This window comes from Falco biarmicus, chromosome 20 (genome assembly GCF_023638135.1).
Source record: "Falco biarmicus isolate bFalBia1 chromosome 20, bFalBia1.pri, whole genome shotgun sequence".
Taxonomy (NCBI): domain Eukaryota; kingdom Metazoa; phylum Chordata; class Aves; order Falconiformes; family Falconidae; genus Falco; species Falco biarmicus.
This window is the reverse complement of record NC_079307.1, coordinates 5,191,746-5,215,644: the sequence shown is the minus strand read 5'-3', so window position 1 is coordinate 5,215,644 and position 23,899 is coordinate 5,191,746. Positions and strand designations below refer to the sequence as shown.

The window sequence follows — 23,899 nt, the reverse complement described above, 5'->3', positions numbered from 1 at the left end:
GCGGACAGAATGGATACAGATCAGCTCTCCGAACAAAACCAACCCGGCATGGGGCCATAATCCCTGCTGCTGGTGTCACCAGGCTGCTAACTCCCCTGAAGATAGTTAACATGGACCACATTGCCCAGAGAGGGACCCAGAGTTCCCGGGCACACAACTGAAGGGAAAAGGCACCCTTCATTCCTCCATCCTACACCACTTGCCAGCTTCCTAGTCCAAGCTGAGCAACACTTCTCCATTACTCACCACTGTCTCTGAGCTGCTGCACACCAGTTCCCCTGAGACCCCTTTCCCCATGCTCTCTGCCCTCCCACAAACAAGCCTGCTCACTGACAGCAGACTAATATTGCCCTGTAGGAAGCATATCGTGCTGGCCCTGGGGCCTTTCAGGCAGCATACGGAGCCTCCAGGCTCTCTGTGTGGGGACACATTCCAGGAGAATCACATTCTTTTTGCTGGGCTGCTCGAGAGTGAAGCCTGCAAGGTGCCTGAGGCCACTTCTCCCCATGCCCTTCTGGGGACCATTTCAGATCTGGTGTGCGGGGTGCTGGTCAGCAGCCTTGCTACCCCTGCTCTGTGACAGCAGTGCCTTCTGAGCCATGGGTTTACTCGTTAGAAGGAAGAATGACATAAATTTAATTTTCAGTCTTGTTAGCAAAGACAATTACTTCCCATCTGATTTGCCAGATAGATTGGCTGCCAGAGAGGCTTGCGGCTCCCATCCTCAGGAGTCTAATTGAACATCGCATCATAATCTTATTGACAAGAGCATGCGGCTTCATTAGAGCAAACACATACTCCTGGCTTTGAAGCTGGCTAATATAATTCCTGTTTAACAATGGAGGGATGGCTGACACCTTCTGAACTTGAGGATTCCCCCTTTCCATCCCTGCTCCTGCTATACTGCACAGAGTTTGTAACAACTCCAAGAGAGCGTAGCGCCCCAGGCCTGATCCCACACCTCTGCCTCACGCAGAAAGCGTAGGAGGGACCGGCTGCCCGGCTGTCAGCCTCCCCTTCCCCGGTCTGCAGATAGGTTGGTCTGGTGTGCTCGCCAGTGGCTATGTGTGCACCCACTGTGCTACTTTACCTCGCTGCTCTGTCGACTGCCCCCTTATCTGGCAGGCAAAGAGGGGACCCCCGGGGCCATCCCCAGGCGCTGACTGCAGGGACCCGGGACATTTTTGGGTCAATGGTCCACAGGTAGCTGGCACCTGCTGGTGCTCCATATGGTGCTCTGCTACCTCTCTACAGGCTGAGCTCCAGCAAGTGCTACAGCTACAGGGGCAACACCAGAAAGCACCTCTAGAGAAGAAGGACCCTGACGCAGGGTGGCACTTACAGCATGAGGTGAAGTTCCTCCAGCCGGTAATGGCAATGCCTTGTGTCTGGCATGTGCTGGCGTAATTCTGCAACCAGCTGCAGGCTGTTTGCATGGCTCCCCCATCAACACAGGTGTCAAAGAGGCAGTTCTTGTAGAAGAAGCTGGGGCTGATCTTGCTGTGGCATTTAGCAAAGACGCCGCTTTGGCTTGGGATGAGGCTGCAGAGCTGTTGGGGTTTCCAAAAGCCTTCCACCTTCCCGCAAGCAGGGCAACGGTCACCACAGCCCACACGGCAGAATGCATCCTGCTTCGCCCAGCTCTGGACAAATTCAGTGACGCTGGCAGCTGGCACACCGCCTGCTGCTGTCAGATCATCCTCAGGGTTGCCATTGTAGCGGCCACAGAGGCCGTAGGTCAGGTTCTGGAAACTGCGTGGGACGGTGACAGAGAGGAAGGTCTTCCAATCGTACACCACCTTCAGCCCAAAGTCGGTCTCAACCACAATGTGAAAGCCAAAGGCAAAGATGTTCACTTTGCCCTGGCCCAGCTTCAGGGGCAGGTAGAGACGCTCATCATTGATCTGCAGGGAAGGAAACAAGACGCATCATGAGTAGGAATGATGATCAGAGCTGCCACAAGAGGACACACACGTATGAGGGCGGCTTGGCACTCCCAGAGCAAGGTCCTCACTAACCTCACCTCTACATCCAAAACAAAGCAGCCACAACAGAAGCTCCCTCCAAAAACTGTGCCTGGCAGCACCCTACAGACAAGCCCAAGCATATGCACTTCCTGACCCCCGGAAAATCTTGCAAGCCCTAAGGCCTCATGGCTAGAGAATCACTCTGCGTTTGGGAGCCACAGCAGGGGAAAATAACCACAGTTCTCACGGCCCTGCACTCACCAGCACAGTATATTTGTAAGCACGGTGGATGACAATGTTGTAATTGAAGACCTCTACTTCAACTTGTTTCACCCACAGGGCCAGAGAGGTGTCCCGATCCTCATTCTTGGCTGTAACAGTGAACGCTGGGAAAGTGTCCGAGCGCTCTGCCCTCGGTCGGGCGATCGTGGTGCACAGGACCAATGCGCAGCTGCTCTGGAAGTCGAAAGAGTAGCCATCAAAAGTCAGGTAGTGCCCATAGCCGGAGATGATGCAGGAGGCATCAGTGCGGACATGACAGTAGTAAAGGCCGTTCTCCTCCAGGCAGTACTCATCATCCTTGCAGGAGACATTCTCACAATACACGCTGTTGTCGGAGCCATTGCAGTAGCAGAGGAAGTGGCAGGCGATGTCCATCCAAAAGGTCTGGTTGGTGGCCAGCTGGCGCCCCTCGAAATTGCAGCCGCACTCGCTGCGGGGAACGCAGCGGGTGCCACGGAGAGCAAAGCCCTCATTGCACTGGCAGCCCTCTGCACAGGTGTCGGCGCAGACAGGGCCGGTGGCCAGGGTCTCGCAGGTCTCCACGCAGCTCATGCACTCCTCAAAATGGCTGTTCTCTGGGCAGATGAGAGCTGCAGGGCCGACAAACACGGAACGTGAGCTCCTAGCTCCAGCAGCCCCAGGGCAGCACCGGGTGGGGAAACAGGCAAAAGGTGGGAATGGGGAGAGTGGTGGCTGATTCAGGGGGACAAAAAGCAAGAGGGGAAATGGTCCCAGCACCTTGCCACCCACTGGCTCTTCCCCTCCCCTTTGCAACCCCTTCTCCTCCCAGCCATCACCCTCCTCACATCACAGCCCTGTCCTGCCACATGCTGAGCAACACCTTCTTCTGCTCTTTTGGAGGGTACAAGGCCAGGGCTCCTGAACGGATGCCTCCCTCAAACCTCTGTGGTGGAGATGGGGGCTGCCTCCCCACCATGTACTTCCACGCTGGGCATTTTTCACATTCATTTCTGAATTATGAAAGTTTTCCCATCAACGGCAAGTTTACAGTGACAGCTAAAACCAAGCGTTATTCAAACTATCCTCTGGTGGTGGTGTATAGCACTGTAAGAACCATCTGAAGCTCTGGAATGCTCCTACACTGCATCATAAAACTTCTCATGCCTCCTGAAATGCCACCCTGAAATCACTTCACTGGGAAATCTGTCTCTGCTGGCTAGAAACTACTGTCAGTACACGCAGCAGCGCTGCCTGGCCTTCGGGCTCATGAGACGCTGCATTCCTACCACAGTTCCCCTTTCCCTTCTGTATGCTACCCAGTAGCACGCTTCATACGTGCTGGCTCTGCTCATGGTAGAAGGCTCTACTGGGCATAGCTCTTCCAATGGCAAAGCTGACCTTAGGTTGACCAGTAGAGAAGAGAGTAGGAAAACTGCCCCAGACTGCCAGCGTTTAGGTACCTCTGCCCCTACCTCTTCATATGACCTTGAACATCTAATGCTGCCATTAGTGCTGTTGGGTCAGGGCCTCCCTCCCAAAGAGCCCTTCTGCTATTGAGTGCATTCCAGCTCCACCACAGAGGAGCACCCTGTGGGTAAGGGGTACCTACTGGAGACGAGAGAGGAGATGGTGGGGAAGAGAGCCCATAATTTTGGGCATCCCATAAGAAAAGCTACTCTACCTCTGTACACCCACAAGCTCCCAACAAAAAGACTTTGCCTGAGGGCAATGGGGTCTAATGTCCCCTTCTCCATGTACTCCCATGTACTTGAAAACTCTGGCAGACTCACGGCAAAAGCTGTGGCTCCTCCACTGGCCAATGTCCACCTCGGCATTCTTGCAGGCACTGGCGTAGCGTGCCACCGAGTCACACAGCTCCGACAAGTTGCCCCCACTATGGCAGAGACGGAAGAGGCACGTCCTGTAGTAGGCTGAGACATTGACCACACTGTGGCACTCCAGGAAGGAGCTGTTGGTGGGGTCGTTGATGATGCCGCAGTTGGAGCGGCTCCTGTACGACTTGAGCAGCTCTGAGTCATTATTGCAAGCCTTGAGGAGGTCCCCGCACTCCCCATTGCAGATCTCATCAAACGTGGTCCAGCTCTCCAGGAAGAGCTCCAGGTTGTCCGTACACTTGCCTTTGGGCAAGCAGAACTCATCGCTGGCGTTGCCGTTGAAAAAGCCACACAGGCCCCCAGTGCAGTTGAAGTAGGTGGTGGAGAGGTGGATCTCTAGGAGGCCTGAGTCATAGTAGCCGATAGCCAGGAGCCCCTCCAACTCCATCATGGTGCCGTTGTCACTACGGTAAATTTCCAGGCGGCCAGAAGGGTGGAAATAGGGCAGCTCCACATCATAACCATTCACCTACATTCAGTAACAAGCAGATCAAGATGCTTCAGGGAGGGTGACACAACTTTGAATGATCCTTCCCAGCTGCTGGTCGCACTGCGCTGGGTACGCTAAACACTCCCTGACCCAGACCCACCCTCCAAGGCCCAGAGCCTCCTTTGACTGAAGGCATACAGCTATTTCCTTGCTTTTTGCCCCACCGAGGTTGTCTTTCCAGGGAAAAAACAAGTTATGGGAGACAACCACAATGTCAGGAAAGCCTCCAGAGCTGACTCTCACCAAGTGACAACTTCGCAGGCACCTAAAGGGCCTCCACACAGCAATGGCCCACGCAGGCTGCCTGCGAGTGCCACCAGGGTGCCTGAGGCCCTGACCTGGAGGAATGATTCAGAGCCACAGACCCACGAGCCCTTCTCCAAAGTGACACTGGATCACACCACCAGCCACCACCTCCCACCGCAGCCCTGGGGTGGGCCGCCCTGATGGCAGCACCTTTACCTTGATCTCTGACAGGCTGGTGCCTCCAATCTTCACCTCTTGGCCAACTGCCTGGATCCGCACGACACGTGGTCCATTGGGAGCGGATCCGGGTTTCTTTTGGCTGATGTCCACCTCGATGAAGTCTGGTCTCTCTGGACAGGTTTTGAGCAGCGTGTAGGAGTGCTCCAGTGGATAGGGGAAGGTGACACCATCAAATGTCTGCAGCACCTGGTTCTGCCCCACCAAACACAGGCTCTCTCGCTTGGGGTAGCAGCCCCGGTAGCCATTCTCAATGGAGCAGACCTCTCCTTCGGGACAGGTGGTATTAAAGCACCTGGCCTCCCCGCCATCCTCACACTGGCACTCCACTGTACAGTCTGCTACTGCCCAGAAAGACTCCCCGATGGCATAGTACCGGCCATCCACATCGCAGCCGCACTTCTGGACGGGGACACAGCGGTCCATGCTGAGGACATGGCCCTCGTTGCACTCGCAGCCCTCGATGCATGGGGATGTGCAGGCAAGCGGGGCCGTGAGGTCCGAACATGTGGCGGGGCAGCTGCTGGCACACACCGAGTAGTGGCTGAGCTCTGGGCACTGCACGGCTGTCACTGTGGGAGCAGAGGGGAGACAAACAACAGGAGGACTGTATTACGCCATGGTTCAGGGCCAGTTGCCTCTTTCCCATTGACCCATAACAGAGACAACACAAAGTGACCTGGGAGCCTCACTTGATGGTAGAATTGGTGCCTGCGTTTCCTTCCAGCACCTCCCTGGCCATTCCTCTCATGCAAGCAATAGCTTCTCCAAAACAGTCCCAGAGCCACCCACAGCTATTTAAGGCCACAAGCAAGGAGGGCGGGCCGAGAAGCATGCTGCTGGCCAGTCCCCATTCCAGTCCAGCCTCCATCTCTCATTGTGGTGGCTAACCATCTGCAGAGCAATGTGGAGCTCATGCCTCGTGCCTGATTTGTGCCATCCTTTTGCTGGCACAAGAGTCTGATGCCGTGGAGAGGAGGGACTGATCGGCTCCTGCCCAACTCCATTGCCTTGGACAACTCCCTCCCCTGGATTTCTGCCCCCTCATCTCATGCACTGCTGGAACATGGACAGACCCCTGAAATCGCTCCCCTTCCAGAGGGGAAGGCTGCCGGCACACACATGCGAACACTTACTGCATCCCGTCTGGGTGCGCCACTCTCCCACCGAGATGCCCAGGGCCTGGCACACTGCGGCGTATGCCTGGATGGCTTGGCACAGGCTGGTGCCGTTATCCCGTTTGCTGCAGAGGTCATAGACGCAGCTGTGGACGAAGGCAGTGGGGTCCACAACGGCACTGCACTCCCACAGCGGCCCACTGCTCTTGTTGATGAAGCCACAGTATTCGGAGGTGAAATAGAGAGACTCGGTGGCAGTGTCGCAGAGGCTGCAGTTGTCCCAGCAGCCAGCTGAGCATTTTCGCTCAGGGTGCGGCACTCGCCAGCTCTCGCCCAGGTCCGGCACGGACACGGCCAAACTCCCGTCTGAGCGGAGGGTATCGTCCTCGGGGTCCTTATTGTAATTCCCACACAGACCGCATGTGGCATTGATGTACGTGCCCGGAACAGAGATGGAGGCATAGTGTTGTCCATCGTAGGTCACCAGCAGGCCAAAGTCAGTCTCCAGGGCTGTAGATAAGCCACTTTGGTAGACTTTTATTGCGCCCAGTTCCAGAGAGATGGGTAGGGACACCACCAAGTCATCCACCTGTGGGAACAACACCAGATGAATGACCTGGCACATGAAATAGCAGAGGAGTCATACCGGGACACGGACAGGAGCTGTACATCCCTGTTATGGGGTCTTAGCATTAGGGACATGCACAGAAGGACAGCCATTGGTAAGCCACAGGCATTTTCCTCCATGCCTGTTACCTGTGCCCATTCCCTGAGGGACACCTGGAGCCCAGAAGTGCCATCTCACGCTCTCCAGGCTGCCATTGCAGCCACAACCTCGGAGGATTCTACCCAGCAAGTTTTCCCCTTTCAGTAGGGCTCTTACCTTTGCTTTCCCAAAGCTGCCCTTAGGGAGGACAATCTTGTGTGAGTAGACCTCCACAAAAATATCCCTCAGCCAGGAGACGGAGGAGCCGCCTCGGTTTTCATTCTTGGCCTCCACGTTGAAGTAGGGCAGCTGGGAGTCTGGCCAGCACTGCCTGGCAAGGAGGTAGGAGCAGGAACCCTGGAAGTGAAAGAGGAAGCCATCGAAGGTGTGGTAATGTGGATCTCCAAACACCACGCAGGTGCTGCTTTCCACCGGCACGCACTGGAAGAACTTGGTCTTCAGCTCGCACGCTTCAAAGGGGCTGCAAGCCACCTCCTGGCAGAAGATCTCATTGTTGAAATCCAGGCAGCGGCACTTGGTGGTGCAGTTGGCATTGTCCCAGAAGATTTCCCCTTGACGGAGAAACTGTCCTAGAAAGACAGAAAGAGAAAAACCCATGCTACATCACTTCTCTAAACAGAGAAACATGCATTAACTGCACCACATCAGTCCTTGGAGGGGTCTGCTGGCCCTGTGACTGAGACTGCCGCCTGATACGAGGCTTCTCGGCCGCCTTCTTTGCTCAGACTCCCAGCAAGAGCCACTCAGCAAAGCACTGCGATCACAAGCTTCGTTTTCAATGTACAGTGCGTCCCCTTCAAGTCCTACCCATGCCACAAGTCCCTGGGATGGTGTGAGCACTGCCACGAATCCAGGGTCAGTGCTGCACTGTGCAGGCTGGCTAACTTGAAGGCTATTCCTTCCATTTCGGACACCCACCACCCATATTTTGCTTCAGTATCTCAGTACACAAGAGCCATTTTTGCAGTTTTCTTAAAGGGAAACTCCACTGGTAAAGGTCATGGCTTTTGGAGGTCATTTCCAGCATTGTTGCTGTACTTGTGCAGTCCTTCGTCTTTGTTGCCATCTCCATAATTCCTCCATTCATATTTGCCGGTTGAAGAATGACTCTGCCATCAGTGGCCCAGAAGCAATTCACTCCCATTCAGAAAGTGCTCATAGTAGTTATGAAACCAAAGAGCTGTTGATAAGTAACTTCCACACCATACACCAGTGACGATGGAAAACGAAGAGTGATCACACAGCAATAGACTGAGCAGACTTGTTACACGGCGGTACTATAAAGGGAGGCAGGTTTGCCTGGTGAGAGACGTGAGAGGCAGAGAGAAGATGGGAGAACAAGGGTGGCAAATACCCGTGAGAGTTTCCCTCTCCTCCATATGGCCATCTTTCACACTTCTCATGCGCGTGGCTTCCGCCGTGTGCGCTGCCTGAATTTACCTCTCCTAAACTTTTTGTTCTCTTCCCTGCCTCCTACAAAAAAAGCTATTTTCTGCTTCCCTGCAACAACATCTCCTCTTAGCAAGACCCACTAGTGAGGGCTCCCACACCACCTGTCCTGGTGAGGGGGATTTGGGCAAATGAGTGCCATTAGGTGTGGTGAGCCTCCAGCGCCTTGTGCTGCATCTCCTCTCATGGAGGGCAACTGGCTGTCCACCATGAAACGCAGATCCAGCGGCAGGCCCTAGCCACACTGCCCTTGTCATATGCAAAGCTGAGACTGGCTGTCAGCCCCTTTGCAAAGTCCAGCCTTTCTCCCTGGGGTCAGTAGCCAAAGTGGCTGGAGCAGTAGGACCTGAAAGCTTCGCTGAGGCTGCAAGAGCCTCGGAGTCTCATGGGCCTTCTTTGGTAAAGTCCTAAACCAGGACATAAAGAAGCCGCATGCCTCACCGCATGGTGACATCTCCAGTGTCCGTCAGCAAGTGACGATCCTCTCTTGCTAGAAAGACCCCTGGAGCACAGTGGAGGCTCCTGACAGTTTTATTTGTCAAATGGCAATGCAATAATCTCTCTCCAGCAGAATCCCTGCGCAGTCGCTGTTGCATCTATTAATAATTTTATATGCCCACGCTGTCAGTGACACCTGCACAGACACTGTAACTAGTGCAGGGACATGGCATTTGTCCTGCCCAGAAAATCTGCTATTCCTCCTGCAGAAACAAGGGGAATGGGACCACACCATCAGCTTTCCTACTCTGGGAGCAAGAGGAAGTTGCTGTCCCCAAGTCTTTCCCATTGCCACCATCAGCATCACAGAAAAAGAATTGAGATTGACTTTGGGTTAGGGTTCTCCTGGGCTAAAGAAATGGAGGCTTACAGCAACACCAAGGTACCAAAATCCCAGGAAGGAAAAAAAAAAAAAAAGAAACTAGCACCTATGACATTTTTGTTCACTGGTGGTTGAAAGCAACACTGAGAACACAGAAGACTTTCAAGTATTTATGGACCCTTCTCAGTTTTCTCAGAGCTACCAAGTCAGGTCTCATCCACACTGAGAATCTGCTGCAAACACACCTTGTGTGCTGGGTCTGGCCAGCTGTGAGTGTGCCAACACCCAGGCCATGCCAGCCAAGACAAAGGCCAAATAACGGCTGACAATGGCTCCTTCACATACACTGCCAAGGATGTTCTCCCATCAAACAAGACGTGGCCATGCTGACACAAATGACAAAGCTCTCTGTCCACGCTGACACAAATGACAAAGCTCTCTGTCCACTCTTCAAGGCATTAGCCTTTTGCTGTGGGCAGACTGATGATTATTGCTGGAAGTCGAGTGATGACTTCACACGGCATGCAGCAACTTGGAGATGTGCATGGGACCCCATCCCTGCTCGCATGTTTCTGTCCCTGCAGCTGCAGTTCAAGGGGATGCCTTGGCAAAACCACAAATCACTCAGCAGCGCAGAGCAGACGGGCAGCTCTCCACCAGCATCCCCACAGTGTTACCTTTTGCTACACTGCACCCCAAAACTTGAACAAAAGCAATGCCATTTCCCCCCTTACCTCTCAGGCTGCAACCATTGGCTGGATCTATTTCCCTGCCATCTATTTTGAAAGCCCAGCGCCCTGGAACATTAACATTGGTTGTTTCTTCAATATTGACAATGTCAGGAGTTCTGGAGCCTGGGATGCTAAAGAAGTTGGTGACATTTCCACCATTGAAGCCAGCCTAAAAGACAGAGAGAGCAAATTTCACCACACAACTTTGCTACAGGAAAGCAGTGCTGTATTTCTGTGCTTCTCTGTCCCCCACAGTAACTCCCGAGTGTATCTTCTTTAATTTTAAAGTCTCTTTTCAGGGATTTCAGTTTTCAGGTAGTTTGGATATCAGTGAAAAGCTCAACAAGTACTACAAGCAGTATGGAAGTATATTTACAGATTTATGTACATATATATACATCTATATGTACGTACATACATTGAGATCTATGGGTATATGTATTGCATGGCCAAGATAAAGTAAGGAGGAGACAGACAGAGGCTCCCCTTACGCAGGGAACCTCACCCCCCTCAGGCAGATGGACTGGCTGCGACAAGGCTGCTGACATCAAATTTTGGAGCGCTTGTCCCACTGTGCCCCGCAGTGGGCTTACAAGTCCAGTGCTGGGGATGTTGAGGGACCGAGTGGCATAAGTGAGCATGGATACACTGGGAAAGCTACAGGCAGCCATCTGAGAGCTCAACAGAGGTGGGGATATGGGAACAAGAGCCTCACCTGGGCCATCACCCCACCAAGACCAGTTAGGGGGTCCCCTCCGCTGGCTGTCCCTGTGGTCCAGCTGATTTCATGGTAGTTAAATATGGCAAAAGATGACACTCCGTCTGTGATTAGGACAGCTTGGAAAGTGTTTACCTGTTGAAAACCATGAGCACATTCACAAGGTGACACTGCTTTTCCCACGCTGCTTGCCTGCCCTTCTGTCATGTTCGCCTCTGGCCCAGTGAGATGCAGGAGCCTCACAGTGAAGAGCGGCAGAAGCCAGATGAGACCCGAGATGGGCTCACACCCACTGCCACAACTCCACCAGCCCCCATCACCACCTCCACCTGTGAGGATGAGAAGACCATCTCCAATCTGATCTGACACCAATAGATGGCAGCGTGAGAACAAGCTCACAGGGAAAAAGCAATCGGCAGGATTCGATCGTTACGACCTGTTTATCTTCCATTACCCTATCTTAGCTTTATTCCTCGCTGCATTGTCTTACCCGGTTCCCTTCCACATTCGTACCCTACAATACTGTTAACGGTGGATTACATCCAAGTCAGCCATGTATATTATGCTCTTTGCTTGGCTGCCAAATCCCATTGCTACCTGCTAAATCTGCTGCTCATGTTCTTCCTTTCACTTGAAATGACTCTGCATTTCCAGCCCCCCAAACTCCGGGTACATTCACACAACTGCCAGCCTGGGCCCCGGGCGGCAAGGGCGAGCTTTGTCAGCTGGCGAGGGTGGCATAGCCCTGAGCTCTTCCCTTCATGGTTGCACAGAAAGACAGAAGGGGCCTGTCCCCTTGAGATATCCCCTCCACCCATGCAGATCCAGCAGCAGAGGTCATCACTGGGAACTAAAAGCCCATCGCTTCTTTCAGGTTTCTATGTTTTCCTGTCCTTCCCATCCCTGCCCATCCTAGACTGCTCTGTGCCAGGACCATGTCACAGTGAACAACTGCTCCTCCTGCCTCTGAGCGAGCAGGATTTTAGTAGGGGACAAAGTCTGGGCTGCCCCCTTTTTAATTATTCAAGGGGAATATTAGGAGTCCCAGCTACCTGGGCACTGCAAACTGTGAAGGAAACTACAGCCACAGAAACAATTACCAGGCGATACGGAAAGCACATTGATTGAACCATCTCATGCTAGGAAGTGTTAGGGCTTACCCTGCCAGCAGCCCCTGAGAACTGCAAGTGGAGAGAGAGAACTGCAACTGCGCTGCTCCACATTAACAACAGGGCACACATGCTGCTGGAGGAAGGGAAGATGCCAGAACCGAGGGGCTGGAGATCACTTTGCACCACTTTACATTCCCTTACAGCAAACCCACTAGTTTCATTATTGGCACTGAGGTGAGCACACACTCCAGAAGGCTGAGGCGACCCCAGGGCTGCACTCACTACTTGCAAGCCACCAGGGATGTCACCTCCAAGGCATATTAGTCTGCCATGAGAAATCTTGGAAACGGAGGTGAGGCAGCCTGCATGAGCTGTCAGGGAGAGTGAGAGATGGGGGCAGAGCTGCCTCACAGGAGCTGCAAAAGGCACAGTTCACACCAGGGCAAGTGGGAGAGCTAGCTAATGGGAAGGCACCATTTCCACTCCTGCCTCCATCCTTTCCCTGGGATTCTGCCTCCTACATCTGGTTTCCTCTTCATCACCTTGGCACACTTGCTCATCTTTGCCAAGTCTTTTCCCATGACCATGAGATCAGAAGGCACTAACACATAAAGACAATTTCACTTTGATAGTGCAACAACAGCTCTTCGATGGAGCAACAAAGCCCGCTCCGGCCAGCTGCTTCTTGGAGGGTGGCAGGAGCTGAGCCGGTACCAGGAGGTGTAAGACGGTTGGCACTCCTCGTTAGAGCACTTACACGAACCCCAAACATCTCCTTGTTTGGTGCTCACGGCCAAACATGCATCAAGCACCCTAGCTGTCTAACAAGGCTTTCAGAAACTGAACCTGTTTGCTTGGGTGTCATTGAGGGACAGTAACCACAGGCCACATTCACAACATATTTCTGCAGCTTTTCTGCATTGCGATGAATTTCTTGCTTAAGTTGCGTCGTGCTGTTCTGCGTGCCAACCTGGAGCCCTGGCCGCTATTGAACAGGAAGGCTGCTCTATAACAAAATAAATTGCATTGTGTTGCAAATGTAATTCTTCAGGCAATACACGAATCTCTATATTGCTTGCTGTCTGCAAATATATATATATATGTATTTTTCTTCCTGCAAGTGCTGCCAGGACTGGCAAAAAATATGCATTAAATCTCAAACCTCTCTAACAAATGGAAAAGAGCTGAACTGTTTATCAGAGCCAACTCCTCAAGACAGAAGAAGCCAGATTTTGGCACTCACAATACACAGCCTAATCCTAAACAAGCCTTTCCTCAAACATCTAGCAGGGATCCCTCACTTGTTTCCCGTGCTCCGAGCTGCATGGGCCCTACCAGCAATGCATGAGTGACCCCGGCATGGGCCTACCAACATCAGCCGCGGTCACAGCTCACATATTAACCAAATATTTAAAAGCTGCTCATGCTCTGAAAAACATCACACTGCCATCTCCATCCTCTGAGATATGACTCACACATTTATGGAAATGGAGCTACCGTGGCAGAGTCACTAGCATGACTCTCTGGTCAGCCTGGATCAGTCTCTCCGTGCAGGCAGATCAGCTGTCATCACAAAAATGCTGTCAATATTCCCCTTGGTTTTCCCCTTTGTATCTCAATGTCCACACAGGATTTCAGAGCAACTGTTCAACCCTTTTCTATGAGATGCCTTCACCGCCCTCTTGGATGAGTGCTGCAGAGAGTGTTTCAGCCTCTGCCACAGAAAAAGCCATCACAATTTGAAAGGAACAGGTTCTTTTGCCAAATAAATACAAATTAAAACTCCCATTTTCTCTTTCTTGTCTCCAAATCCTCAGAGAGTGGATTACTTCCAAAACTTAATTTACTGCAGATTTCTGCTCATTTTCTGCTGGAGCAGCCCTCCCTTCTTGCAGAAACAAGGAGCAAGTAACAACCTTAGCTTTGTTTCAAAGCTGCCGTGGCCTCACAAGGTGAGCTTGAGGTGTAAAACCAGAGCAGACTTGCACTGAATCTTGGGTGGACATGAGCGGTGGGGAGAGAAGGGTGAACTCCAGCCTCAAGAGGATGACCAAGGAAAAGAATGGAGCACAGAGCAGGATATTACGGCTGGCCGGCCAGCCCACCCCACAGCCTGTTCTTCCCATTGCCCCTCATGCTCTCCTCCCCCTGTGTTGGGAAGCCCTGCTCCCTCTGCCCCAGGGCTGAGTGTGGGGCCAGTTTATCCTGATCCCCTGCAGCGGACAGACCTGATCCAGCACGGGGGATCAGCGGGGGGCTGCCTGCCAGTCCCACTTCAGGACAGGACGCAAGCACGCGTACACTTTAGCATGCCCCTTGTTCCCTGCTGCACCCCTGGGCACCGCTCACCATGTCACTGCCTCGGGAGGGGCCTGCCCTGCGCGCACGCCTCGAGCACACGTGCCCTGGCACACGCGGCTGCTGCACACACCGTGGGGCTGCTCTCGGCACCGGGCAGCTGCGACTGGGTGCTCTGGGTCTCACCCGACACCCTGGCCCCATGATAATGTGCCTTCAGACCGAGTCACTCCTTATAAACTGATGGGTCAGGAACAAGTGGAAGCCTTGACTGGTTTATATCATGACAGCTACTGTTCAATGCCAAAACTTCAGCTCCTTTAATAAAGGCCTTTCTTCCGAGGTGCCTGTAGCCCCCTGCACAAATAGCTCCATTTTGTCATTGTGGAAGCACAGCCAAAGCGGAGGTTGCATATCATAGTACAGAGGAAAAATGAAATCTACATTTCTATCTAACAAAAAATAACTATACTACAATCAAGCCAAAACCTCCTAACTGGTGTCAAAGCCTTTTTTAGGTTCACTGCCTACAAACACCGAAGAGGCAATGCTTTCCCTGGAGATCAGAGAGCAGGGAGCAAGGCTCATGCAGGCTCTCACAGGAGAGAATGGAAGGACTATGGTGTTCCTCTGCCCAAAAGGGAACTGAGGAGCAGGAACACAAAGCTGCCCACTCAATTTTACACACAAAGGCCAGGACAGTTACATATATACAGACATGCATTCAGTCAACCACCACCCATCAAGAAGCACAGCTGGTGGCACTTACCGGAGTTGTGCTGCTTCCTCCATAGAAAGTGACTTCCTCCCAGGTGACGATGAAAATCCAGATGGCGGAGAAAGAGGACATGTCTTTGAAGTGCTTGCGGATGTCTTTGGAGGCTCTCCTCAGCAGCTCGGGGTCTGTGCTCTCCCTGTAGTAGATTTCTCCCCGGATGCCGTTGTGCACGTCTGCCCAGAAGGGCGCGACGAAGGCCCGGCCGTCCGTCAGGGGGAAGGCCTCTGGCGTGAACTGGCTGACAAGCGCGTTGAAGGAAATCACGCCATTGTTGTTGACCTGCACAAGGAGACCTGCTTTCGCTTGAGCAAACCTTTGCAGGTAGCAGAAAGCTGCTGGTTTATCAGAAAATGGGGGATGAGCGACTTCTGCCAGAAGGCAGCTTTTATACTGACAGCTGGTGAGAGCCTGACCCTCTAGGCAGAGATTCAACTTCATCCTGCTAGTGGTGGCCAAAGGCTGAGTGCAGGAAGCCCCAAGCAGGACAAACCCTTGAAAAGTCTGCAAAACAGGGCTTCTGCAGGTCAGCAGAGGAGAAGCACCCTCCAGAGTGGGATGGCACTCAGCTCGGCTGGGAACCTGCCTTGGGGCCTCGGGATTTCTCAGCCTTTGAAGAGCAGCTCCGCAGCACTGAGACCCAGCCGTATGACACGGGTGGCTGCATGGCATGAGGGCTCCAGGGAAAAAGAGCTAAAGCATCGGGCCCAATGCTTTCGGGTTTGTCATCTGCAACACACCCAGGGGCTCCCCAAGAGCAGCGTGACACATGGTGCCATGGGCAGCCTCCCCAGAGTCTGCTGAAGATGCTCCCCAAAACAATTATTTTTGCAAAGCCTGGAGAACAACTGCTGTCCCAGACACTGAAATCTCCCACCACACAGAGGTCTGAAACCCCCTCGGGGTTACTGCCTTCCCAGTATTGCTGTGTACAAATAGGAGCTGGTCAGGCAGGGGAACGACTGAGCCTTTGCCTCTTCTGAGCCTGTAGGGCTGGCAGGTTTATATCGTACTTTGGATCAGGCATACACACAGAGACTGGCTTGCCACAAAACGTGGACGCACTGGGGATCTGGCATAGTGAGGCCCCCATCTAAGGCACCGTTTTGATGCACCCAGGTGAACCCTCTCTCAGCCCAGCCTGGAGGAATCAATGTCCCCTGCCAGGCTTTCGCTGTGCTGTCATCTGAGAATGGCAGCAGCCAGTCCTTGTCTTGGGCACCTACATATGGGTCCAAACCATTGCCCTTTTTTTTTCCCTGCAGGTCCCTGCATGTTCTTGTTTCTTGTCATGTAACAGGAATAATGTTCCTTGTGTCAAGACCTTAGCTTTGCTGTACCATTTAATCACCTACAAAGAAAATTTATTGCCTTTTATATTCCTTCCCCACGAACATTAGCCCATTAAATATACCTTTGACTTTCTTAATCATAAAACCTATCAGTTCATGAAATCTAAGAACTTGTCAGGTAGGTGCTAATAAATCTTCCAATTCCTGATGATGGCGAGAGCGCATTTAAAATGCAGCCACTAATGGCAAGGAAAAGAATAAAGGTAAGGTCTGCTTCTTCACTTACATAAATGCTTCTGTATGGGGCTCCAAGAAAGATGAATGGGACAGAGATCTTGATCTCAGGAGAGCTTCCATCATCAACTTTAGGCGTTTTTGTGTCATTCTGCCAGAATGGATACAGACTTGCCATGACGTGAGCTGGAAGGAGAGGGAGAAGAGAGTCCTTATGGCAATGTCAGAACCAGTCCTGACTTCAGAGAGGCCACAGGGTTGCCTGTCCCCAAATGCTGACTGACCTCCTGCGAAGAGCAAATTAGCTGCCTTGCCCTCCCCTCCTTTGCCGGTGTGGACATGCTTGTGATGCTGAAGGTCTGCTGGCCACCAGCCTGTGCCTAAGCCAGGCCAGGCTTCGGGCTGGGGGCGAAACTCTATGCTGTGCACTTGAGGTGGCAACCTAACAGTGACTAGCCAGACTGGTACTTGGCCACAGTGCCATATTCTGCATCACAGCCGCTGAGGAAAACAGCGCCAAAATCCAGCATTGCCAGCAGCCAAAGGTTGTCTCAAGCCACGGCAGAGATGCCAGCTCTGGGACAGGGTCATCAGAGAGCATCATCCAAAGGTTACTTAGGGCAACAGCAAGGTGACCACAAGATGTGCACGCAGCTTGCAGCTGCACATTTTACTTTCCACGTGATCACTTCATAACACCAATGCCTTGGCTTCACATCAGGAGAACAAGGACAACAGGTCCACCCCCTCCTGCTCCAGGATGGGCAGGACATGCTGTTTCAGATGGTGAGGTGCTCAGGTGCCTGGAGACCAAAAAGCACCAAGACCAACCCCCAGAGCCACGTTCCTGGCAGCAGCCACCTTGCCCCTGCCGGCATGGCAGAGCTGTCCTGGGTGCCATGGACAGCCCTCCACGCCGGACTCCCAGTGCTCCTGGTGCTGGGTTACAGCTCAAGGGGCCACAACTGCTCCAATGTTTCCTGGCAAAATTAGGTTTCTTGCTAAAAGGCACTGATGATGAACATAATTGTCTCTTCTAAAAATATTTCAGAAGATGGTTTTGACATGTTTCCACCAGACTACAATCTACCAGCTCGAGTCACAAGTGGGCACTTCTGGCCCTAGGGCACATGTCCTTTCCCGTTACAACCCCTGCCAGATCGCTGCTGTCATCTCACACCCTGTTTCTTCCAGTTAGCTACTGGTGTGGTTCCTCACAGAGAAAATGGAAATTTTGCTGGGTTTTCCTCCCCCTCCTCCCCTCTTTGATGTAGAAAAGCAGCACCCTGTCCCTGCGACATTCAATCTTGGCTGACATGAGCCACCAGGCTCTGAACAATCCCGGCTCTGTTCACCTGGATTCAGGACATGCTTTTATTTCCTAGGCACTATCCCGTGCTGTTCAGGGGCCTCCAGCTGAGGACAGCCTGCTCTGTGCTCTGCCGTGAGGGATGCAGGAGGGGCTCTCGGTGCTGCCCGGCCTGGGGAATGCTCTCTCCTAGCTACCCGGAGGATGCTCCCTGCCTGAAACTGCCTGGGAGTAAGGAAAGTCACCATCTGACCCTTCTTCACAGGCGTAACTGGTCCAGCTTTCCTTGGGGAAGAGGAGACAAGGGAAAGCCTGGCCTAACCCACGGGCATCCTGACTTTCTAAGACACATGCATGTGGCCTGAACGGCCAAGCTGCAAGCCTGGTTTTACAGATATATCCAAAAGGCTGCAGCAAAACTCCTGGCTGCCAGGCAGTAAAACAAGTTGTTGCACAGCTGTTAGCACCTGATGAGTTATTACAGCTGAGGCATAGCTATGACACACAGATTTTACTGATTTTTTAAACAGGAAACTCGGCAGAAACTTCTCGATGCCAGCCTCTCCAGCACTGCTAGTGCGACACCGGCATAACTTTGCATGCATCGCCTCATCCAGCCAAGCAGCCCAGTGGGCCCCACTGATCACGGGTTTTGCCCTGGTGGCATTTCCCGTGGGTGAACTGGTAGCCTCACTTCCCACACGAGGAAAGAGAGCCACAGCTTTCGCCTGAGCTGCCCTCAGCCTGGTGGCGACTTAGCAGCTGACCAGGGAAACGGCTTCTAGACTCCCCAGCTCCAGGTTCCCTTGCTAGAGGTCCTAAGCTGGCCACACATCTAGTGCCAGCCACGCGGTGCAGATCTGCCATGTTACCACACTACAGAGGCTTTTCCTGCCCATACCAGCTCTGCTTGCCCATCTTCAAATTGAAACAAGACAAAGATTAATATCTGCATGAGACCAGCAAGCTGCTCCCGTGCTTTTCAACATCATAGAAACCCATGGCTTGGAAGGGGTCCCCAGCTGCCGGCTGGTCTCATCTCCTGCCCCAAGCAGGGCTGACCCCATGGTCAGAGCAGGTTGCTCGTGGCCTCACCCAGCCCAGATGTGAACACCACCTCTTCACAAAACACAACGCGCCACGAGAAACGGGGTGTGAGTGCAGGGAGAAGTTCCTGCTACAGGCTGCAGCCCTGCGACCCCACTGCAGCACCTCCACATCTGCTGTCGGATGTCCTCCGCGAGCATAGGAGGAACCTCACTACCCACAAACCGTGACAGTTTGCTACTGCTCACCCACTTTACCCCTTACTGGGCATAGATAGGCTGGTCAGCCTGCTCAGCAGTCCTAACACCAGAAATTTTTCAAACTCCAATTTCATAGCAACTGGCCAGACCATCACAGCCTCTGGAATCACAACCCATGCACGCACACACAGCCTATAAATGATACATACGCACACATATGTAAAACGCTCACCAAACTCCACAGTCGCTGTGGCCTGTACATCCCGCTGGCTTTGCCAGCTTTGTATTCAGCACGCTGTGCCAGCTCCTCATTCGGTGGAAACTGTCATCACTTCATTGCTCCCAGTGAAGTGAGGGCCATTTGTGCAGGCTGCCAATCCATCTCCCATGACACAAGCTGTCACTTCTGCAAAGCTGGCACCATGCTTCCCCACGAAGGCACACAAATCTCCCCACGTAGTGCTCACCCTTAAAATCAGTGGTCCTTCCCTCACCATGGGAAACACAAAGTTCACCCTGGTTCTTCTCCTTGCTCCAGCCAAGGGGCTGGGTGTGTTTTCCAAGCCCTCTGTACTTCTGGGGCCTCCGAGCACAGTGCTGCTGCGAGGTGACCACCTTCCCAGCACAGCTCCCAGCACCTGAGTGGGATATACTCACCTCGCTGTCGCGCAGTTATCACCAAAAGGGCCACCCAGGTTCCGAGAAACGATCGCTTGTTCATCCTACAGGAAAGAGAGAAACCCGGACATGCGTCACATTGGTAGGAAACCGCATCCTTGAGCAAACCTCGGGTGATCCCGGGTGCCATCGCTTCCCAAAGTGCCTGACTGCTGCTGACACGTGGATGCTGCAGAGATGGAGGTCCCTCACCTGCCAGGCAGACCCCAAATGCCTACTCCATAAAGTGGTGTGCTGAGACTTCCCAGGTGATAACAGCAAATTGCCCTGCCAGTATTGTCAAAGTAAGCCCATAACCACACAGAAGAGCTGCTGCTAATTTCATGCAGTGTTTGGGAGTTTTAAACAGCCCGTTCTCTGTGGGCTGTTTATTCTCCTGATAGTTAAAAAGCAATTCCTCCCTGATCCGCTCAGTACAAGGATGGACACTTCTGCCTGACTTCAAGGGGAACAGCTTCGCGCTGCTCCAAACGTGAGCGCTGATGCAGAGCTGCGGTGTGCTTTCACAGCTAAGGGGCTTCAGACACTGCTTGGACTAATCCTTTTGCTGGCTGCTAACACAATTGCTTACCATTTTTGACAAGTGTGGAAGAAGCACAAGCATTAACACAGCTGGGCAACTCCTTGCTGTACAGGAATCAGTGACAGAGAGAGAAGCAGACACGGGGCTGGGAAAATAAAAGCGAAATCCTGCACCAGCTGTAATTCCTTCTGCGCCTAATGCAATTTGTTACTCATTATTAATCCAATAGAAAATATTGCTTAAACAACTGCTTTGATTTCTTCACCTGTCGCTTCTGTTCATTACACACAGGCACAGCTCACGTAGAGCTCCCAGGAAGGTATCGTGTGCTCCCAGCAGGTATGCGCCCGCCGGAAAAGTACACCATCATCTTCAGATGCAAACTGTATCTACGCATTAGGTACAGCCCTAATTTCAATACCAGCTTCTCTACCTTCTCAGCTTTATACACCCCACGCATTTCAGCTGTGTGGACACACCCAGCATCTCTTTATGTGCTCCCTACAGATGTGTTTCTGTAGCATATGGTGATCAAGAGATCCAACTCCTTCTAAGTACGCCCACACACATACATAACGCATAGAGCACAGGACTACAGCAGGGAATATGCCATTGTCTGTCCCACATCACTTCCACTTGATTCCCATTACTGGGAGCTCAGAAAGCGTGAAACAAGGTGGAAGGAAAGTTTCTCCCTGCTTCACTGCTCCTCGGTGTGCCACTCGCATCAACGCTGGCCACAGCCTGCTGCCAGCAATTGCGTTCTGTGCTGAGAAAAATTCATTCCACCAAGGAAGTTTTCCCACATTGTCTGTCTCAGAAAGATGAAAGGAGGATGACAGAGTTTTATACAGATCGTAAATCTGAGTCACTGTGGATTCATTAGAGAGACCAGGCAGACAATGACTAGTGGAGACTATGGCAGTCAAAGAACAAGAGCGAGACCGGCACCGCTTGAGAAACATGACAGACAAAGAATACGTTACTTGGCATATCACACTCAAAATTACAGTTTTTTAGGTATGGAAAAAAAAATTACCAACCTGTTTCGTAGGTTAGAGGAGCAATCAGGTCTGAAATTTTAGACCAATCTTGGTAGACCAGGAAGAAATCCTATGTCAATGGAGAACGCATGCCGGTCCTTCGTTGCCAATTATTGCTGATGACTGAAACGATGTCTCAGTCCCCTTGCTCTTGCAATTGAAAAGTCCGTTTTCTTCAATGATGTTCCAGGGCAGGAGGAGTGTTGAGTTGCAATCACAACTGTTGCCTCTATTGATAACCAGCAAGGTAGTCTGGAGATCAGATTCTGGCCTGGAGATGGAGAGAAGCCTCTTTCTTCCCCAAAATCTCACCCCCTTCAGGTGGATTCAGATGGAAATGTCAGCGAGCCGGAGCTGGGTGCTGCTCAGCATTGCCTTTCGCTGAAGGAAAAAAAATAAAAATCAAAACCAGAATTGAGCCCCTTCCTCCTTTGTGTAAGTGAAAAAAAAACCATCTATATAATGTTACAGGATTAGCATTAAACAGTGCTAGGCTTAAAGCACCGTTCAAAGGCAGTGCCCCAAAGTTTCAATGGAGTTACTTATCCATCCAAGTCTCGTTTTACTTTCTGTAACTTACTTCTGCTTTTACAGGTGGAAAAGAAAAAACTTACCCAGTGCAGCGTGCTTTCTCCAAATCCGCTGGAGAGGGTTTCATCGCTGTTCCCATTTCCACCCTCTCTGGAAGGACTGACTGATGCTTTCACTGAAGGCTGTGGGGAGTTTCACTGGGGCACTGCTGTGAGCGTTATTACCATTTTCATTCATACAACCTGCAATTTCCACAGGGATTTTCCTTGCCTCTGGTGTCTGGGCTGTTAGATACACAACTACCTTAAGGGCCAAAACCAGGGGCTGCAGGTGGAGCTGAGGTGAGGACATGTTGTCCACAAGTGTGCAATTATGTGCTCGTGGGACGGGGGCTTCGCGAGGATGCCCTGGCCCTCCGTGCCTGTGCCCCACAGCCACCTGAGCTGAGCAGCTACCAAGGATGTTTATTGTTCGTTGGATCTCTGTGGTGGCTGCTGCTTGGAGAACATTTCCACCCGTGCTGATGGGCTGGTTCCCGCACACCCTCACCGGCGGTGCGCGGAACGGCTGCTAGCCCCAGCGCGCAGCACTCACCAAGGGCTCGCAGGGCAGTAAGCCTCAGGCTGTGTTACAGAGACCAAAGCTCCTCGTTGGAGCCCAGCCTGTAGCCCAAGGAAAGAACCGTTCTACTTTGGTTCACATCGATGTCAGATGAGAGAGGGACAGAGAGGCGGAACAGCGGCCGGGGGGTGCAGGCGGCAACGGGCAGTGCCCCGTTAGAGCTGCACTTTACAACCTGCACTAAGGTTCTGTTTAGACAGGCGGTGCTCCAACCCCGGCAGTCCGTCATGGGGAAACAGCCACGTTCTTATGGACATAACCACACAGCCCAGCCTTGGCAGAAGGATTTTCCCTTCTGACTCTTTGGATGGAGGCCTTTTACTACCAATTTTCCCTGCTAGGAGGTAGTTATTCCTCCTGCGCTCCCTGTACAACCACCCCCATTCCTTCATCAGGAATGGAAAGGGGACAGGAATGCCAACAGCCAAAGAGAAGCACCTAGAAGTCCTGACGTTTTTCCCAGGACTGTGGGTGCTCCTAGAAGCGTGTTTAGTAAGCTCACCCCTGAAGTGCTGTGTCTTATCTCAGCAGTTTCTTTTAGTACATCAGGGCACCAGGCAGTACACCGCCTCCTCAGCAAATCCCAGTTTCTCTTTTTCTTCCAAGCATGCCCTTGCTAGCAGGAAGCTTTCTTCTTTTCTTTTTTTTTTTTTAATGGTTTTTTTTTTTTTACATCAACTACTTTAGGGGGGCAGGGGCATTATAAAGTACTGAGTGATATTCCAGGGGCAGATTACTTCCAGCCTGCCACTCCATACACCCTGGCTCTTCCTTTCCCTCCCATACAAATTTTAAATATTACAAGCCACTTCTCATCCTGTTTTATAACATGGAGAAAACTGGTGAAAACAGGTTTCCCTCTGCTCCTTTGTCAGTTTAATATTCTGGTGCTGTTCATCCTGGGCAAGTCTACACTGATGAAGTTTGATTAGGTTTCACTGTCTCTTTGGGGAAGACTTTGTCTTCTAGGCAATTTTCTTTTGGCAGGGGATGCTCCCATCATGCAGTGCTGAGCACATCAGAGCTGAACAACCAACCACTTTTTCTTTTTTTCTTTTTTCTTCTAGCAGAAAACTTCATTCCCATGCCCAACCTCAAGAAAAGACAAGCATTAAAAGATGAGACAAGGGGGGGGGGGGTCTCTGGCTGCTCGACCTCGGCAGAGTGACTGCAGGTAGTGCCTGGTGGCATTCCCCATTTCAAGGGACCTGCCTCAAGCCAGGGAAGACACTTTGGCGAGGGGGTTTGCCCAGGAGCTGCGTCTAATCTGGAGGGGCATCTCCCTCCTCCTGCCTCTCCCCATGGCCATCTGGTGCAGGCCAGCATGGGCTAAGCCCATGACTGCTGCTTTAGTGGCCCATACTGCCCTCCCCATCAGCAACTACAAGACTTTCCTCAAGGGTGAAGCTCTTTTTAACCCCAAGGCCAGTTCCACTGAGGACACAGAGCAGGTAACAGAGAGCAAGCTGGAGCCTTGTTCCTCACCTAGAAGTGGAGATGAGTCACCACCATGGAGGAACACAGTCCAGAAGAGGGCTAGGTCTTCCTTTCAGCAGACGGCATCTCACACAAATGAGGTGGCTGCGCCCGAGCTC

The 23,899-nt window shown here is 52.2% G+C and overlaps 1 protein-coding gene across 6 annotated transcripts in view; it reads right to left on the bottom strand.

The window, feature by feature from the left end:
- TECTA (tectorin alpha) overlaps positions 1 to 23,897 on the bottom strand; it is a 34,526-nt gene extending 10,629 nt beyond the window's left edge. For 3 of the 6 annotated variants that reach the window (XR_008819125.1, XM_056322735.1, XM_056322734.1), the window contains exons 1-13: positions 21,767 to 23,897; positions 21,153 to 21,533; positions 19,566 to 19,630; positions 16,405 to 16,538; positions 14,821 to 15,108; positions 10,639 to 10,776; positions 9,927 to 10,092; positions 7,080 to 7,492; positions 6,215 to 6,785; positions 5,058 to 5,650; positions 4,001 to 4,574; positions 2,229 to 2,839; positions 1,343 to 1,904 (exon numbers count right to left, since the gene is read on the bottom strand). Coding sequence is in view for 5 of the 6 variants with exons in the window: in XM_056322735.1 (XP_056178710.1) it covers positions 1,343 to 1,904; positions 2,229 to 2,839; positions 4,001 to 4,574; positions 5,058 to 5,650; positions 6,215 to 6,785; positions 7,080 to 7,492; positions 9,927 to 10,092; positions 10,639 to 10,776; positions 14,821 to 15,108; positions 16,405 to 16,538; positions 19,566 to 19,629 (4,114 nt within the window). In the remaining variant the exon portion in view is untranslated. Of the gene's footprint in view, positions 1 to 1,342; positions 1,905 to 2,228; positions 2,840 to 4,000; positions 4,575 to 5,057; positions 5,651 to 6,214; positions 6,786 to 7,079; positions 7,493 to 9,926; positions 10,093 to 10,638; positions 10,777 to 14,820; positions 15,109 to 16,404; positions 16,539 to 19,375; positions 19,631 to 21,152; positions 21,534 to 21,766 lie in introns of all 6 variants that reach the window. The other 3 variants (XM_056322731.1, XM_056322732.1, XM_056322733.1) reach the window with 3 other exon arrangements.
- Positions 23,898 to 23,899: the final 2 nt, after the last annotated feature.